Here is a 13,378-nt window from a genome sequence, read left to right on the forward strand (position 1 = left end):
CAAAGACAACTTCATTTTATTGACTACTTCCACTTTATTTATGGCTTTTTTCCTCCTAACTCGCCTCTCTTTTTGTGCATACAGGCAGCAAGGCCAGCTGCCCTTATCCTCTGCAGGCATGGTCTACCCAGGCACCCTGTCCATGGCGGGAATGCCCTCGCCCCAGATGCCCTCGGAGCACTCGAGCATGTCCAGCAGCCCCGAACCCAACGCCAACCACCACCAAAACCCCCACATGCCAGGACTGAAGGGGGACGAGCCACGGATCAAGGAGGAGGAGCTGCGGCTAGACGACAGCAACGGCGACGTGTACGAGGACTTTGACTATGAGGACGAAGAGGCTGACTATGCCAGCGATAACGAGAACCATATTACCCATTAAGGCCGCACCAGTCACTGCTGGTTAATCTCTAAAGATTTTAAAACCATCAGTCAGGAAGTGGAGTTTGTGTTTCGCCAATCACCTCAAGTTTAAAAAATAAAAACACCTCCCACCCTCTCTTCTCCAGACTAACCTGGACTCTTTAACCAGAGCCAAATCCCCTCCCCTCCGACTGGAGTCCTGACACCAGCATCTGATCAATCAATGGAAGCACAGGACCTGTCCCCCACACTGACTGTTACACATGCTGGAGTCTGGGAGGAAGCCAGTTTAAAGCTCACTAAGGAATATTCAAGTACTACTGCAAGAGTCTAATGCCACAAGTGAGGAGACATTTATAAAAATCCCTCCTTTTCAGGCCTATTTGGAGAAAAGGAGACATTTTAAACTGAAAAACTAAACAGCGGACCTGTCAAAGACTAACAGATGACACTTTAGGACGGCGGACCTGTTTATTATCAAGAGACACTTTTAAGAAACAGCTTTTTTGTTCTTTGGTTCTATAATATTCTCACTCAGGTACACGGTGCCAATAAGTGGCTTGTGAATGTGATTTGTTGTTTCTGTGCTACAAGTTTGAATAATAGAAAAAAGAGACTTTTCTTTTTTCCCCTTTTGTTGTAAAGCACCTGAAAGACATCAGACCTTTATTTTTAACTGAATCTTCAGCCTAGCAATGTGCTGTCGGCGCCTCCAGCCCCCTCTTTCTTCCCCCCTGCTCAGGGGGTAAGACAGGGGGACCTGATCGGGGGATGTCCCGGAGCAGAATCGAAAGCACTGTGTTTGTAAGACAATCACGAGTTTTCCTCTCGCTCCGTCCCTCCTGTCACCATCTCGATGTCATCTAGGGTAAAACAATCATTGTCAGCACGAGTTCACCTGAAATATCTGACAGGTGTGCGTCAGTGTGTGTCGCTTACAGCACTTTTGTTTTTTGGTTTTAGAGCAAAAAAAAAGGAGCTAAAACTAAATCTTGAAGGATGAGCAACTTGTTCTGCTGCTGTTAATGCGCTGTTAACACACACACTCTCTCACATGCACACACACACACACACACACACACACACACACACACAGAAAGCTATTGTTGTGTCTTTTAAGTGTTTTCCTGCTCCCTCCAATCAAAGTTGTCCTGCTGTAACCCAGTGAGTGGAGCTGGAGTGCAGTCAGCCAGTCAGTGTTTCTGTATTTTATTATTATTTTTCTTTAAAACTGCCTCTAGTCTAATAATATTATTAACCATAATAAAGAGAACGGTCAGCGTTTCCTGAGTTTAGCAAGTTATGTACAGTATAATTTATTTTTCTCCTCTATCAGGTTTTTGTGACCTTATGAAACAGTCACTAAAACATTATTCTATTTAGCTGGTAGGTATTTAGATTTAAGCAGAAGTTGTCCTCTTACCTTGCTTTGTTTCTGTTTTGTCTTTTTTCCCCTAAATCTGTTCTCTTTGTATTAATCCTGCGGACGGATGTGTGGCGGAGTTGGGAAAGCCAGCTCCTCTAAAGACACTGAAGACTTTTTCTTTTTAACGTCCATGCCCATTTCTATGAAGCACTCAGACTCTCTGCAGTCAGAGAAAAAGAAGAACATTAATATTTTTATTATTATTGATTTATTTTATTTGTAATGATCATCGCCATGTACAATGTGAAGGTTTCCTCTCTTCATTTGATTTTTGTATTTCTTTGAAAATGATTTGTAGGATTTCTGTGAACAAAGAGACCTGTCCCCATTTACTAGTTCAGCCGCCTCACCAAGACGCAGTGAAACATTTGATTGGGTCCTTACATTTACAGTCCTGGTCAGTGGTTTACTTGTATCATCACCATGAATGTCATGTATTTAAACCATTCTTTTAAAGGTGAACTGATTATGTAAAAAAAATTCCATTAATTTAAAAAAACAATAATTGGCCGGACAAAATGTAATTTGTTGCTGGTTTTCCCCAATTCCACAAAGGTCACAATTGTGCCTACACCCCTATCATTAAGTGGTTAAATGTCCATTAGCAAGTTACCCCTCAACCCCACAGTTTAATAGCGATAACATAGAACTTCCATAATTCTGGCTGAATGTTTCACCAATGTTCTTATCAGAAATGGAAGAAGCCATTTAAAATGCTTGGTTTGCTACCATGAAGACAGCCCTGAAGCATGGTCCATACATTTTCAATAGGACTGAAATTTGGGCCATTCCACAGGCTTGATGTTAGCTTGCTTTATCTATTTGAAAAACCAGTTTTGATGTGTGTTTGGGAGCTTTTTCCTGTTGGAACACCCAAGTAGACCCACTGTTTCGCACCATCTAGCAGCTGATTTGCAGTGAAATTTAAGAATTGTGTCCTCATTCTTTATGACTTATTTACCTTATTTACCAGAAACAAATGCAGAAAAACAGTCCTACAGCATGATGCTGCCAGTGCCATGCTTGATAGTTGGTACAGTTTTCTTACGCTTCACCTCGACTCTTCCAATCATTCTTGTCATTGTGGCTAAATAATCTTTGTCTTATCTCTACATGAAGCTATTCTCCAGAAAGCATTTAACTTGTGCACGTGGCTCAGCTGCATATTTTCGTCCTGCTTGAAGAAATTGATTTTGGGCCAAGCAATTTATTATTGCTCATCACCCTCCAGGTCCATATTAATGTAAGACCTACGTCACTGTGGACAGTTATGCTGGTGTTCCAGCATCTTGTAGTTTAGGATTGGCTAGAGCCTTGGTGATTTCTGGGTTGCTTCTAAACATCCTGGCCAACTTCCTCTCATTAGAGTGGACAGATAGTTGAAATTTAGTCACAGTTGAGTGTTCCAACAGAACAATGATCACAAACTTGGATTAAAACTAATTTTGGAAAACAACAGATGCAACAGCCCTGACATGACTTTATGGAAGATTTGTGGACCACCCCTAAAAAGGCAGGGCCACCTTTTTATTTATTTATTTTTTTACAAAATCTACATTAATTTTGTTAATTGTTTATCCAATTCTTGTTTTTAAAAATTCAACCCCCAAGAAAGAACCATTTAATGCATGGTTCAAACACCCTCCTAATTAATATAACATTCAGGCTAATTATAATGAGTGTATTTAAACTTCTGACCGGCACTGTGTCTGCACGCACAACCACAATCACTAAAACTAACACACAAACACCTATAAGATAAAGAGAGTTTTGTTTGAACTAAACAAATCCTATGCTGTTTTTTTTTTTTTCAGTTTAAAATCCTGTACATATTGCGAATGTTTTTTGTAATAGCAGGGATTGTCTTTCATCATCGTAGGAGAGCATTGTTTACTCTGATCCAACAGGAATGTTTCACCGTGCTCGGTGTGAGGCGGCTCGGCAGTATCTGTAAAAAATTTTTATCGGGAGCCTTTTGCTTTGAGCTCCACACGACGCTAAAGGAGCCATGACTACTCTTCGGGTGTGACGTCACTTAGTGATCCCCAATCTTTTTTAGCGCTATATAAGTGTTCCACATAAAGAGCTTTTGGGTTTTAATTGTGCTGTAAAGTCACCCCTGTTATCACCACACTGTTGCTGGAGAGAGGAATCAGGAGAGCTTGTGGGGCATTAGAGACATCAATCATCCCTGCTGGCAAGGTCTGTCCCCATATCAAGACAATGAAAATGATATTATTTAAGACAATCAGTCACGAGTGGAGCTCAAAACAAAGTAGGAATTATTACAAGTAAACAAAAAAATATCTTACCATCTCAACTTGAAAAATCAAGATAATTATGTAAATATAACATAGAGTTATAGATTTATATTTTGTTCATAACACAGTGTAATATAAGTTGTATATTTCTGTTTTTGCTTTCTCTCCCTACTGTCTCTTTTATTGATGTTTATCCATGCCACAGAAAAGCAAGAGTCACAGTACTCTCACAAAAAAATAAAGAAAAAATATCAAAGAAATAAAGAAAAAACGCGAAAAAAAATCCGTGGGCTGCCACCACCATCTGTTCTAAGTTCACTTTTTTTTCAGTATTACTGCCAGACGAGGCTCTAATAAAGACAGCAATGTGTTGAATAAAATTCATGCTGGTCCTGCTCATTTTTTCCCACCACTAATTTTCATACACCCTCATACACCATACGTGTGGGGTAAATAAATGCTTGGATGCAGAGTAAGAGGGGAGAACTTTCATCTTTTCAAAGCAGGTAAAAGATTTTCCACATGTCTTATGTGGGCTTTGAAATATTTTTCTTCTGTAGAACAATGCAAGCCATCACAGCAGAGGTTGAGTGATTTAATAACAACATGTTAATTATGCTAAGTCCACCTACTTGCCCCTCCAATCACAGGGCCAGGTATAAGAACCAGGGAAGAATCCTGGCCTGTTCGCAACCTGATAACCTAATTAAGCATAAAGAGGGAGTAAAAGAGAGGTGAGGGGTGACATCTTTCTACAAAAAAAGAGAAAAAAAAATTTTGTTTCCCCCTTTGCTGCGGTCACCTGTTCAAAAAAAGCTAATGTATAATTGATACATGCTTATGGATGTTCGTGTCATTTTCAGGGGTTAAAAACACCAAACCCCACTCAGCATGCCCATTAAAATGCTGTCCCCCATCTGTGTCCATATGTTCCGCAATCAACCCCCACAGCCCTGCCCGATGCTCCGCACATAAAAACAAGCTAAATGCACTCCAAGGACAGGATTTTATGTGCTTTGTTAATTACCATAACTCTACACACACACACACAAAAACCTTTTGATGCAATAAAGAGGCAAGACGGGGGCAGATTCAAAATTCACAGAATAATACAGTAAGTGAAGGACTCAGTCTGGGCAATGTGAATATATCAGAGGCAGCCCGAAGGGAAAAACCTGAGAAAAAGGTTTGTGTGAATAGCTGAGGAGGAGAAAAGAGTTAAGATTTTTCTTTTATTGTCAGCAGTATGGGAACGCTGAAGGAACCAAACAGTGGTTAGACTCTAATTAAGTCACACACACACCCTAAGGTAGGCTGTAGGACCTAGCTCAGCTCAAACTACATTTATCCAGGCTACTCCAACACAATACAGAACAAAGAATAAAAACTACCACAAAGGGCAGATTATCTTTATTAGAACAATTATCTTGAACTACTTCTGCTTGTGCAAACTGCACAGAAGACTTAAAAAACTGAGAGCATCTCTCAGCAGTATGCTCTGAGAGCGGCCTACTCTGCCTGCATCGGCTCGTTGAAACATGCCGTTTTTTTGTCCTTTTTTCTTTCAACCGTGGGTGTTTGGAAATTGAGTGAAAACGATGTCACATTAATGATTTAAAGTCGGTAATAGGATGTGCTGTGACGCTGAGCCGCCAGCTAAACTGAGTTTAAGGCTGCAGCGTTAATGTATTCATGAGGAGGAGGATTATACAGAGACAAGAGCAGCTCGAGAGCTGAGTGCAGTACAGGAGCCAAGGCCAACAGGCCTGCTAGATTTTTATATATATATATATATATATATATATATATATATAAAACTGCAGCTCCCTTCACTGTTCAAACGGGCCTGGATTCTTCCCTGGTCCTTGCAGGGATTAAATACTAAAGAATTCCTAAAATTGATCTTTTCAACCTTAAAAATCAAGCTTTTCTATTTGAATTTTAAAAAGTTGCAAAATTATGAATGCTAAATAGATTTTTTTTTGTATGTTGATTTTTTTTAACATTGTATTCTGCTGATGACTCTAGTTGCAAACAAACAGAGTTCTGAAAACATTTCAAATAAATTAATTCTTGCCTCTAACTGGGATATTTGTACAAATGTGTGTTTATCTCCAAGCAGTGCTTTCTCCTCTTTTCATCTCTGATTCTGGCAGCTCGGCTAATCCACGGTCTACCGTACGATCACTTACACAAACTGCAGCATCACTAAAACCTAAAATTACAGAAGTATTAGAAGAAAAAAAAAGATTTTAGCAAGTATTTAAGTTTCTTTTTCCAAATATTTCATCATTTGTTTATTTTTATTAAGCTGAAAAATAGAAGAAATAGCTTTGAGTGCATGGCCTATGCATCAAAATGAAGGAGTATAAATATAAAGTAACCCGGGGCTAACAGGCAAAGTAAAATAAAAACATACTTTTTAAGTTACTTGATTATTCTTGATTTAAACATGTAAACATGGATCCATTTATGTGGAAAATTTGTTTCCTCCTGAATCAGCCCTCTGTGTTTCTGGAGCAGAGGGGTGTTGGGTCAGTCCTTAAAAGGGACTGAAATCTGTTCCTCACAGAACCCGTCCAAGGCTTTACGGGGTCCGGTGCACTATTTGATTAGGCGGCCTTCAAACTATCATCAGTCCCTATAGTTCAACTAATACTTGCTCTACGTTCTCCATGTTTAAATGTTTATGCATTATACATCTAATGTAACCATTATTATGGCAGACAAACACAGCAGGAATGGGCAAGTATAAGATTGTCAAGGTATGATAAGTAAAATTACTGCGGTACCTACACAAAGATTTAAAACTAAAGTGTATTACAGGAACTAATTGTTTTTCCTTAAAAACAGAAAAACAACAATTATTCCTATTCCTGCTGAAATCAGAATGCCTGTTAAATATAGTTGTGGTCTTTAAGAGGTGAGCAGAACCTTTTCAACATTCTGCTCTTTAAAGAGAAGTTAGCTAGTTAATAGCTTATGTGCTACGTGCTTGGGTCACGAGTCTGCCGTCATCTTCTTAAAAGCTGCTTGTAGCTTTACTTTAGCCCCACCCATCACTGGGATGGCTTAGCAGTTCTTCTAGGCTAGTCCAGCTGATTGTCAGTGCGCAGCAACAGGTTTGGGAGGAGCAGCTCTCTGTTATTCTATGCAGCATACACCCAAAGCAAACAGCTGGATTAACTGGAGTTATTTAAATATTAAAAGTATAAACATTTTAAACCACTGATGTATCAATTGTACAAATATCATTCATAAACCTGACTTGTGCCACAACTCTAGTATTCTTTGGGCCCCCTGTTGGTTTGGAGGCTTTTACCAACTTCTTCTTTAGCCAATTCCTTAGGCTGGAAGTGAGTGTCACTCAGGTTTTGGTGAGTGAACACTCAAACAGAGACAAAAGCAGCTGCAGTGTTTGAGCAATGTTCCTAATGTGACAGATCCGGGAGCGGCGGTGTATGAGGGACAGGCGTGGCACGCAGGGGGAAAAGCAAGGCCTGCAGGGTGATCCCCGATTGGCACAGGGTAACTGGCTTGATGCCCCGGACACGTCGTCTCCCCCCCGGTCTATCTTAGCCGCCTGCATCAGCAGCGGCATCTGGCATGGTTCCACCCATCTCTTCCTGTCTGTTCTCATCAAAATGTATGAACAAGTTTATTACCATTCGTCAATCTGAAGCTCCCTGCTGTAATTATGTTGTTTCTCCTCCCTCAAATGAACTATTTTCATTTCTGCTTTCATCAGAAGATTCTTTCCTGGCTGTTCAACTTGCTCCCCCTTACCTGTGACCTCAGACCGAGTTAAAATACTAAAAACACAACATAGAAACTGTTAATAGGTAATACACTAAATTACAGATTTAGATTTCTGATGACTGAATACAGTTTTGCCTCATACTTTAGATGACACAAAACGTGTGTAAGTGTTGGCATTTTGATGAAACCTGATCAATACTTAAATTAACACAGCAGAAATGATTTGAATTTGATCATCAGATGTTAGCGTGTAGGTGGGCTGCAGAACTTTTCACAGTAAATTTGAAAAGGAGACGCTGCTCACAGAGCAGCAAATCAAATCAAAGCCAGATAAATCAGCCTGTGGGCGCTTTAACGTCATTCCATGAAATAGAGTTCTTTTTATGAGAAAAAAAACCCAGAACCCTGTAAAAGTGTTATTTTCTCTCCCCATCAACACCCTAATGCACACATGCAAATATTATGCTAATGCTATGTTAATTGGTGGAGTGGCTGCAAAAGCAGCCCTGCTGTTCAAATGACTGGTGAGAAAACAGGTGGGGTCAGTCGCAAGCTGTAAAAGCAGCTCCAATACAAATAAACAAAACCCTCGGGGATTAACAGAACAAGGGCCAGTGATAAACGGATGAGAAGAGAGACAGGAAATACAACGGGCTGCGAGAGAGGGAAAGGGGGAATGAGCTCAGGGAAGGGATATGGAAATACAACTGAGCAGAGGGACCAGGGTGGAGGGAACAGTGGTTTAGAATGGGGAGAAGAAAGCACAGAGAAGTGGAAAAAGTTAAAAATATTAAAGGAATGAAGGCAGGAGGTGTTCACTGAAAGGAACGTTTGATCAGAGCCAAGGAAGATAAATAAAACATTGCATAAATCTGATGAAAATATGTCACATTTTGCTACCACAAACCTCTATCTATTTTATTGGGATTATATGTGACAGACCATCACAAAGTAGTACATAAATATGAAGTGGAAGGGAAAATGCCAAAGAAAACATCCTCACAGCATGATGCTCCCACCAGCTTGTATGACTATAGTATACTCAGGGTGAAGGGCAGTGAGCTTTTCACCAGATGATAGGTTCTGAATGTAAGACAAAAAGTACTGGTTTGGTCTCATCTGACCAGATAACCATATTCCACTTCTTATGGCTTTTGTTTTGCCTCTCTCTATAATGACCAGGGGCCTCATGTAGAAAGCAAACTTACGCACAAAAACCTTACGGCACAATATTCTACAAAAAACGTGGCATGTACAAAAATAAATGTTGCGTGGAAGTGTGTGTAAATCCATGAAAACTTTTGACCTGCCATGAAAATGTGCAGATGCCAGACAAACGTTTTCAATCAACAATAAACAAGAGAAAACTAAAACTCACCTAAATCCACTGAAATATGATTCCATTCAGTTTATGTAATTCATGGAGCATTCAACCTGATGCTTTTTTCATGAGTTTGAGCTTTAATGGTTTAAAACCGAGCGATCAAACTGAATTACATTTAGCCTCATACAATAATGCAACACACCTCAGAAAATGATGGAAACAACCTCAGTCAGATGTAAACTGTAAAACTTCCTGTTTTTTTGTCACCTATCGATATAATTCAGCTTCGGTTTGGGCACTGAGGATTATAACATGCATTTGAATCATCTAAGGGACACTTTCATTCTTCTTCATTCTTCTTAACTTCCAGGTACTTATATTACTTTGCATATGTATTTAGGTGCGGGGACTGGGTGGTCCAAAAGCCACATGCAGCCAAATTCACCACAAATTGGGATGTATGAAGGCTACGTGTGAGGTGACATGTCTACGCATTTTTGTACATCTGAATTTCTTTGTGCGACGCAAGTTTCAGAATTTCTCCCTTACGCAAACGTTTAGTATGAAAGCTGCACAGTCTTTCATACATGAGGCCCCAGATTTGTGGAGTGTACAGCTCATTGTGGTCCTATTGACAGATAGTGTCAGATAGTAGACAGTGTCTACTGTGGAACTCTCCAACTCTTCCAGGGTTATCTTTGGTCTCTGTGCTGCCTCTCTCATTAATGTCCTCCTTGCCCTGTCTGTGAGCTTTGATGGGCAGCTCTCTTTTGGCAGGTTTGTTGGGGTACCATGTGCTTTCCATTTGAAGATAATGGATTGGATGATGCTCCCCGAGATCATCAAAGATTTGGATAATTTTTTATAACCCCACCCTGACTTTTATATCTCAACAACTTTGTCCCTGACTTGTTTGGAGAGCTCCTTGGTCTTGATGCCGTGATGCCTCTTGCTTGATGGTGATGCAGCCTCTGGGGCCTTTCAGAAAAGGTTTGCTTATTCTGACAGATCATATGACACTTAGACTGCACACATTTGACATTTGAAGGTAATTGGTTGAACCAGAACCTTTTACAGACTTAACAGCAAAGGGGGTGAATAAATATGAACATGCCAATTTTGATTTATTTCAGGTTTTTGAAAAATTATTTTTCATTTATATACATTTTGTTTCTCATTTCACTTCACCAACTTAGACTATTTTTTGCAGATCCATCACATCAACAAAAAAAAAATTTAAAAATTGGAATGTAACAAAACAGGAAAAAATCAAGGGGGTGAATACTTTGTCATGGCACTATAGCTTTCGTGTTTAATGCTGTTGCTGGGACCCCAGCCATGGGTTACATTAAAGGGCAGTAAGAAGTTTTCTGGAATTTTCAAAATAAATCACAGTAACCTACTCCTAATTCAGCCCAGGAACAGAAGGAGAGCGAACTTCCCATGATGTCACCTTTTGAATAAAAACCCCGGGTTCCAACAAACAGATCTCTTTCCATGCGGATTCTGGATGGGAACCGGACAGGAGAGGCATAAATGCGTGTATGTCTCTTTGCTGGCAAGCAGACATAACTCTTCAACTTGGATCCAAAAAGTAACTATGATCACATGCAACAAAGTAATGTAATGATTTGCTGTTCGAGTATCCGTCATTCATTCATATAAAGAGTGTAATGAGACAAGCGTGACTTGACTTTAATTCTGAGTCCTCCAGAAGCAGCCCTAAGCAAAGCAGATTTCCCCCACGGCCTGGAAAAGAAGGCCGGGACCACATCATACACCTTCCTGTATGCACGTCCAGGTAGCGAAACCTACTCCTCCGCGTTGCGGACACTCAAGGAGCCGAACATACCTTTCTCGTACGGTTCGGCCAGGCCAGCTAAAAGTACTTCCCCACAGCTACAGAGGTTAGCTGCAAGCTAGCCCTTTGTTTACCCACACGTAATTGTTTTTCCTCAACGCCCAAGAAAATTTTTCTTCAGCACTCTTCACGTAAGAGGTAGTGCTTGGGCAGAGAATATTAGTTTAGAGTTAAATAACCTAAATATGGTTCATTTCATGACATTTGTCTTTGTTTGTGTGGAGAAACTTATCTGATGATGTGTTCAGTGTTGTGTTTTTAAAATTAAGACAAATATTTGAGAAAATTTTATTTTGAATGAGGACCAACCACCTTTCTGGGTAAACGATCTTCAAGAAATTGAAGAGGTATGAATATCTTAAAAAAGGAACTGTAATTTGAATAAATGTTCGAGCTGAAAGAGTTGAAGAAGTGAACCTAGAGCAGTTTCTGTGTTTTTGTACGATGCAATAGTACAGCGGGGGTGACTGAGTACACAGCAAACATACATTATGTGTTCAGCTGGTGACATTGCCCCCACAGGTGCGCTTCATTGAGAGTAATGGCCTTGACCCGATGGAAACCATCTCAAAATGCTTTATCGTTTCACTTATGGCTTCATTATGTAAATGCATCCACTTACCCTAAGCTTTACGGTACTCTCATTCATTCACACACACACTAAAAGCAGGAAAACTTCCTTTTGGATTTTCTGTATTATTCCTGAAAACATCAGGATCATCTGCATTGTGAGCAGACAATGTTTGAAGGATATCTACTCTACTTGTTTCTAACTCTCAAAGGCAACAGTTTTGTATTTATCTGACAACGTTCCAATTCCCTCAGCTGTCCTGGTTTCCAGCTGCCCACAAATGTAGTTCATCTGCAGTCAGCACAGTGATTCTCAGTCAGCAATCCCACTCTCCAGAATGATGCATATTCCCCAAGACATTCTAGGCCCATTAACAGATCATCCTGGTTTAGTTCTACATTGTTTCTTGCTATTATTTTATAGGTTAAGGCTGTTTGCAGTATGTTAAATAGGGGCTGTACTTGCATGAACCATGCCCTGGGCGAAGTCCTTTTTCTACCCCCCCCCCTAAGAATGGGACAAGGGATTCAACAATTTACCTTTTCTTTGACAAAACAAAATTTCTAATTAAGTTTCACAATACCAAACTGTTTTTTATCTGTAACATAAAAAAGGTTCAGGTTTGACACATCTATCTGTTTGTTGTGGTTTCATCTCAACATCAGCGTATTTGATGTTGAGTGTCGGGACCCCAGTCATGGATGAACATGGATGAATTTGGACTCTAAACTATACATAAACAAAGGCCATTATGAAACTCTGCACCATTCAACATCACACTAACCTATTCCTAACACAGCTCAGGAAGAGGCGGAGTCAGAGCTGGAATCTCTGACCCAAAGACCCTTTGCTCGGCTTCATTCCAGCTGCGGACAGCGGCTAATGGAGGTACCAGACCACGCGTCAGCTGAAAGCCTTTGAACTCATGGGCGAGTAAGGCTTCTAGTTTAAAAAATCCAAAAATCCTCTGGGATCCAAAAGCGAGTATGATCACGGCGATCGTATGCAACAATGTAACAATGTTAAGTAATGATGTGCTGTTTGAGTATCCAGCATTTATTCATAAAAAGGGTGTAATAAGACAAGCTTGGCTCGACTTTTCTTCAGAGGCCTCCAGAAGCAGCCCTAATTGAAGCAGATTTCCCCACACCCTGGAAAATAAGGCCGGAGACAGCAGCACCACACGCCTTCCTTCGTTCATGTCCAGAGAGCTACCTCACTGAAAGAGCCAAACATGCCTTTGTCGTACAGTTCGGACTAGCTAAAAGCAGAGCCCTTAGAGCTAGTGAGGTTAGCTGCAAAGCTAGTCCCTTGAATGCCCACACGTGGACTACCAGGACAGCTGCTTTCCTCAACTCGTCGCCCAGGAAACCCTGTCTTCAGAAAGGTTCACGTAAGAGGTAGTGTTTGGGCAGAGAAGATTAGTTTAGAATGAAATAATCTAATTATTCATATTCATTTAATGAAGTTTTTTTTGTTTGTGTTGAGAAACCTCAGCTAAGTGTTAGCAGAGTAGCTGCTCAGCTAATGATGTGTTCTGTTTTGTGTTTTTAAAGGTAAGACAAACTTTATTTAAAAGGGGCGGGAAACAAGAAACAATGTAGAAATAAACCAAGCTGGTGGTGCAGGGGTTAAGCATGCAACCATGCGCAGAGGCTATAGTGCTCGGTGCAGCTGTCCCGGGTTCGAGTCCCGGACCCGGTGACCTTTGCCGAATGTCTCCCCCAATCTCTTTGCCCTCTTTCCTGTCTACCTACTATCAAAAATGACAAATGAAAGGCCTCTAGTGCCGCAAAAATATATATATATAAAA

The 13,378-nt window shown here is 40.4% G+C and overlaps 1 protein-coding gene across 11 annotated transcripts in view; it reads left to right on the plus strand.

The window, feature by feature from the left end:
* sox5 (SRY-box transcription factor 5) overlaps nucleotides 1-4,430 on the plus strand; it is a 104,227-nt gene extending 99,797 nt beyond the window's left edge. For 10 of the 11 annotated variants that reach the window (XM_047389758.1, XM_047389759.1, XM_047389763.1 and 7 more), the window contains exon 15: nucleotides 85-388. In XM_047389758.1, the coding sequence (XP_047245714.1) occupies nucleotides 85-248 (164 nt within the window). In that variant the 3' untranslated portion in view covers nucleotides 249-388. Of the gene's footprint in view, nucleotides 1-84 lie in introns of all 11 variants that reach the window. The other variant, XM_047389771.1, reaches the window with a different exon arrangement.
* Nucleotides 4,431-13,378: the final 8,948 nt, after the last annotated feature.

This window comes from Girardinichthys multiradiatus, chromosome 17 (assembly GCF_021462225.1).
Source record: "Girardinichthys multiradiatus isolate DD_20200921_A chromosome 17, DD_fGirMul_XY1, whole genome shotgun sequence".
In the NCBI taxonomy this organism is placed as follows: Eukaryota; Metazoa; Chordata; class Actinopteri; order Cyprinodontiformes; family Goodeidae; genus Girardinichthys; species Girardinichthys multiradiatus.